The sequence below is a fragment of the Rhea americana genome, unplaced genomic scaffold (genome assembly GCF_003343005.1).
Source record: "Rhea americana isolate MKP2758 unplaced genomic scaffold, rheAme1 scaffold_18, whole genome shotgun sequence".
In the NCBI taxonomy this organism is placed as follows: Eukaryota; Metazoa; Chordata; class Aves; order Rheiformes; family Rheidae; genus Rhea; species Rhea americana.
Genome location: NW_028185927.1, coordinates 7585335 through 7591297, shown reverse-complemented (window position 1 = coordinate 7591297; position 5963 = coordinate 7585335). Strand labels below are relative to the sequence as shown.

Here is a 5963-nt window from a genome sequence, read left to right as displayed (position 1 = left end):
AAGGCTGTTCAGAGGACAAGCAGGGAACCGGGCAAAGCCTTGCTCTGGCACTGCCAGGGCCCCGGCAGATCCCCGGCCGCAGTTACACTAGCGTTACTCCAGCGCCGGCTTCTCGCCAGCCTCCCGCGGCCTTTGCGAGCTGCTTTTAGGCACTTGGTTCCAAGGGGATCTCAGGTGCCTCTCCGGAGGCCGCTGTTGGCACAGCAGGAGGTCTGGGGCTGTGCAGCCACGTGCCCGGGGCCGCTGGCTGCTGCCCGCGGCGGCGCGAGGGCGCAGGGCTGGGAGCCCCGGCGGGCAGAGGGGCGCCGCGCAGGCGGCACGGACAGCCCGGCCCCACCGCGCGCCGCGGGGACAGCTGCTGAGCACCCGGCTGGCTGGGAGGGGGAGAGAGGCGGGATGCCCACGGCCGCACCACGTGAGGTCGGACAGGGAGCTCCCACCCACCCGCAAAGAGACAACGGGCGGCTGCAGGGACCTGCAGGGTTGTTGCCATGTGCAATCTGCAGGGGAAATAGTCCTGGAGAGAGAAAACAGGCCTGGAAAGYGCTCTGCACCCTCTCAGCAGAGCATGGTGAGAGGGATCACGTTCCTCAGCAGTATCGAGATAGGCTACTGCCAGCAGCCGAAAAGYGGGTCAGCTCTGAGCCACCGCCGCAGGGTCTGGGTGGAAGGAAACACACAGGGGAAGAGGTGGGAGSTAGCCAGGACACTGCTCTTCTCCACCAGCTTCGTGTCCGATACCCTCCCCGCACATCCCTCTGAAAGGCCTCAGGTGACAAGACGTCCCATGGCAGAGGCTTTGCCTGTAACAGATCCAACGTATTTCACACTAGATAAGGGAGCTGGAAGCATTTCTGGGAGGCTCCAAGGATAGAAGTTATAGGAAAGGATGGGAAATCCAGGAAGAACACATAGGACAGGAAAGTGGCTAGCGTCAGACAGCCCTGCAGGCTGCGGAGGGAGTGGAAAAAACGCCTGCAGTTTATACCCATGCACTAGAGAAGCAGCCGTGCTCAGAGAAGACTTCCTCCCATTCAACCACATTCAGGTCAAGCTTGTCTTCTCCCCAGCAGCACCACCTCGCCACTCCTGGCTGCAGCATGCACCTGTACCACGTGCTGAGCACGTTTGCCTCACAGCCTGCGTCAAAGCAGCCCCATCCACGCTCGCAACAGGTAGGACGCAGGGTAGATGACGACCAGATTCACAACTGCTCCTCTGAGGTAACACATCTCWCACCACTTCCAATGGTGTCCCATGTGCGAGACAGTCCTCACGTGTCCAGGCATTCACTGGAGACTAGGTGACACTTTCCAGCTGCACTGGGATCTCTAAGACCCAGGAACACAACCCTACAGTGACGGGGCTTGGTTATATCTACGTATATACAGAGATAACGGACACTCACTCTTTCGATCCCAGCAGCCCCTTCAGTCCTAGCACCTGCCCCACATCTCATGATCATCATCTCCCCCTTCACACCACTGTGTTCAGCACTGAGCCRAGCCTGGGAAAAGGGTTAGCAGGTTTCCCAGCGCCTCCATCAGAGGCAGGGCAGGCCCCCAGCACCGACCCAGAGGAACTGCCCTGGTGACCACCACCAAGACACTGCGCCAGCTCCCCCCCATCTCTTCTCTCCTCTGAAAGGAGTTCAAGCCGCTGTGCTCATGCGGCACAGCAAACAAGAAGGCAAGATAAGGACGAGAAGGTCTCCCTGTCTCCCACCTCCGCATTTCCAGCCTGCGAGCCGTGCCCTGCCTGCCCTATTACATACAGCACCTACAAGTACCTTCCACTTAACTGCGGTCAGAGCTGCCTCCGCGCTAGTAACAGAGAACCATCAGAACGGCTCTGGGACCAGCTCCTCATCAGCCAGAAACTCACCTTGCAGTCGGACAACCAGCAGCTGCTCCCACCACGCAGAGCTCCAGCCAGAGCCGCCTCCGCCCGACCCAGACAGAGCACAGGAGGTCGGGGTACGTAAAGGTAACATTTACTGCGAGATACAGAACTGAGTATTATGAAGGACATACATGGATGGAGACGGCAGCAGCACCACTGTGGAGGGCTCCGTGGACCCCTTCCCAGCATGCTGGGGGGAAGAGCCGGGCGCTACCGGACAAGTAACACAATGGAGATTACTGTGGCATATGCATTTGTAACAAACAGACCATCATAACATACATTTCTATGGGATCACATCTAGTGATTATATAAATCCATATAGAGATCGCTGTATAAAAACTTTGTAAAAAATATTTTTAAAAAGTGTAAAAATGTGCATTTAAAAGCACGGCCGACAAGGACAGCTGGGCTGTAAACATTATACTGAGAGTGTGCTTGTGGGGGGCGCCTGCGCCACCGTGCCACGACAGGCCTGCCCACCAGACGGGCTTGTGTCAAGTGTTTGCGGTTCTTCGTTTCAGGTTTCCATGCGGAGTGTGCGCCAGGAGCAGTGGCAGCATCTGGGGATGGCTCCAGCACACTGCCGAGGCGGGAGGCGCCATGGTCACCATGTGGTCTCTGCTCTGCTGCCCCACGTGCAGGCCCTGCTCCCAGCYGGAAGCGTACAGTGAGCTGTAGGAAAGAGGGTGAAGTGGGAGCTTCCTCCCATTCCTCCTCCTCACAGGACATGCTGCAGCAGTGTGGGTTCCCGGGGCCTCAAGCAGGCTGAAGGGCCATGATGAGGTATCACAAAGAGGTTGCCCTCACCAGAGCCGCTAGCCATACTCCTGGGTTCAGCCTCAGAGTAGATGATTGACATGTTGCTGATCTTCTCTGTCCCCATATTTGTTTGGTCTATAATTCCCAAGGAAGCCCACTGGGTCCTGGCTGCACCAGGCCTCGGTGCAAAGTTCTTCATACAGTATATGTGTTAGAGACCCTGGAAGACCCCRCGCCACTGTCTCCTCCTCCTGGCCCAGAGCCACCTTCATTTCTTCTCTAGCTGTTCCAGCAACGGGTTAGCTTCACTCTCGGGCGTCTTGATGCTGTCTGTCCGCACAATGCAGGTTGGACGGTGCCGGTTCAGCATCAGGATCAGCTGCTGCCTCTCTTGTTTCAGCTCTTCTATCTGGGCCTTCAGCTCTGCATTCATGAGCTCCAGACGCTCAGACTCCTAGCAGGGCCAGAAACACACGACATGGACTTTACTCTCACCAGACAACATGCAAGGAGAAACAATTTGGAAAACCAGCCTCTCTGCTCAGCACTGTTCCTTAGCCCTTGCACCATAGGAGCAGCCTGAAGGTCTGCCATGACATCAAGTTCTTCCAGGCATATCTCACCTGGTCCCGTTACCTTGTGTTACCTAGTGTCAGCACTAGAAAYATCCAGCCAGCCATCTGCTAAGACAGGTCTCTCCGCTGCACAGCATTTAACGCTCTCCCTAGCTGCTTTCCAGGGGCTGAAAGGAGTGTTTGAAAAATGAACCTGCAYTTTTCATCTTGCAAGGTTCACTCAGCCCTGTCTGCATAGAACGGCCCTTGTGAAACAGCTCCTTGTCCCTAGCTGTATCACTTGCCCATGTCCCACCACCCCTTTCAGCAACGCTGGCAAGGTGGGTGCTAGGGGTGTTTTTCTGCCCTGGGCTCAGAGCAGGAGCTTGTCTGGGGTCTGGGCAGGGAAACTCCARGAGTCTGGGCAGGGAGCCAGCCTGCTGCCACTGCATGTTTTGTGCCACAAGCCCATGGGTGTTCCTGCTGCTGCGCTGCAGCAGGGATGCGCTCTCCCCCAAGCCCAGAGACCTCCTCCAGCCACTCTAGGCCTCCRTCCCCTGTGTCACAGCCACAGGAATGCCCAGGAGCTCTGGCTGGGCACACAAGGCCACCATCTTCACCAGCAGGATTAAAGTGGGGGCAATGGGCCTGGGTCTTCCCAGATGAGGGCACAGGAGCTAAGGGAGGCAGAGGGTCAGCTCAGGAGGGAACATTCCCTGCAAGTGACCACAGGGCCTATGGAGTTGTCCATGCTGAMGTCCCCAATGCGCCCTGGGGACAGGGCAGGACACCCACCCGCTGCAGGAACTCCGTCCTTTCCTTCTTCTTGTTACGACATCGTGCYGCTGCTACTTTGTTTTTCTCCCGGCGTCTTTTCCTTCTCTCCTCTTCCTCGTCCAGCTGCAACAAGACAGAGGCCCAGAGCAGAGCTGTCAGATGTGGGACTCGGGGAAGAGGCGGTGAGCACGCACCRGGCAAGGGGAAGGGTAGCAGCCATCTACACGCAGCCCTGCTGGYGCCCCAGTGGTCAGGGAGGCTGGCATGCTGCACAAATGACGTGGTCTGATCCTCACCAGGAGCCAGGTGTGCTGCTGCCACCGCCCCTAACTCCACTCTGTGGGGACACAAGGAGGTGACCAGAGCAGTACTTGCAGCCACAGCATGGCACTGGCCACAGCAGCCCTCAGGAGGCAGGGGGCAGGACAGGCAAGGGTGGCATCTGCTGCAGTGTCCCCTCCCCAGGAAGGGGTAAGAACAAGGGGGAAGAGAGCCCCACGCACCCAGGATCCCTCAGCAACAGACAGGCACCACTGGCCACAGACAGCTACAGGCAGAGCTTACAGCGAGCACAGAGCCATKGAGAGCGTCAGCCAGAGACACCCGGAAGAGCCCCCGAGCTGGTTTTGGTGGCTTCCCCACTTGCAAGTCTTTGCAGTACTTGGTTGTCTGCCTGTGTCTTTCACACTGGCCAGGTCATGGCAAAGGGCTGTAAGGCGGGGACAGGTCCTGTGCCCCTTACGGCAGGGCAGGACGTGGTAACAACTCAGTTGCTCTGTGCTGTCTTACTCAAACCGCACAGACCAGGCCATAAGCCCCATGGTTTGGAAACCCATAATCAAAGTATTTAGGGGTATTACTACACAGCCTGTGTAAAAGGTCTATGGCACGCTTACATCTGAGATCCCAATCCAGCTCCTTTTAAGAAAATATGAGTGCTAGAGAGACCTGTGAATTCAACATTCAAGTTAGACTTTGCAGTGAGGCTGCAGGGCAAAAAGGTTCCAAGTGCCCTGAGGCCCCAGAATCAATATTCATCCATATTCAACCCAGGTCTCCAATCCAAGCTCCAAGAGGTCASACTGAACTGCCTGTTTCCTTTTCCTTCATACACCTTTTCAAATGCAGTTGCAGCAACATTTGCTTCACGATCACTTCCACAGTTCATTTGCATAACAGTCACCGACAAGGCAGTTTTGTCCTTCCTTTCGTATTTCTCTGAGGCAATGTGGTCAAGGGACTCATCTCCTAGAGGAGCCTCTTACAGCACACATCATCTGAACTGCCTCAAGTGATGTGTTGCTCTAGCACCTAGGACCTCAAAAGGAAAGTCAGAAATTTTAAATGTCAAGGACACAAAGCTGGGGGTCACCAGACTATCCTAGACACATAGGCACCACATCTTGRTGCCTCCAGGAAACCAAAACTAAAAGCTCCATCACCCACAGCGAATTGTGCAAGCTGCTAAATTTCACTGAGTCCAGATCCCACTAATCAAAACATCTCAGTGTTATGWGCAAGGACAGGATGAAACATAGACTGGGCAGAGTTAAGGTGAAGGGGTGCCTTAGCTGAGCATGTCTAATGTGCTCACCTAACGGCTTTAGAGGACARTGCCTAAGTTTTATAGCCCGAGTAGGTTTTGCATCCTCTCTACTTCACTTCTCAAGCATCATACCAAGGTTGCTATTTTACTTGGGAGTAAAATACAGAGCTATGTCAGCCCAAGGTGCCCACAGGCTTCACACAACGTCAGGCTGCATCCATTCCTCCGTCAAGGCAGCACAGGGGATATAGCACCAATATATGAGGCACTGCATTTGGGAGAACCAGGGTTGGAATTGCAGTGATGCCCTGAGATCCAGCTAGAAGCCGCCAGCTTTCACTACATGCATGTAACTCAGATGTTGCTGGTACTAGCAGAAGTGAACAGGAAGGCTCTAACTCCATGCTCTGCTGGCTTCTTTC

General features: G+C 55.5%; 1 protein-coding gene across 1 annotated transcript in view; it reads right to left on the bottom strand.

Annotated features, from left to right (window-relative positions):
* Nucleotides 1-1977: 1977 nt before the first annotated feature.
* JDP2 (Jun dimerization protein 2) overlaps nt 1978-5963 on the bottom strand; it is a 51934-nt gene continuing 47948 nt past the window's right edge. The window contains exons 4-5 of the mRNA XM_085301770.1: nt 4014-4118; nt 1978-3118 (exon numbers count right to left, since the gene is read on the bottom strand). Of these exons, the coding sequence (XP_085157896.1) occupies nt 2933-3118; nt 4014-4118 (291 nt within the window). The 3' untranslated portion in view covers nt 1978-2932. The remainder of the gene's footprint in view (nt 3119-4013; nt 4119-5963) is intronic.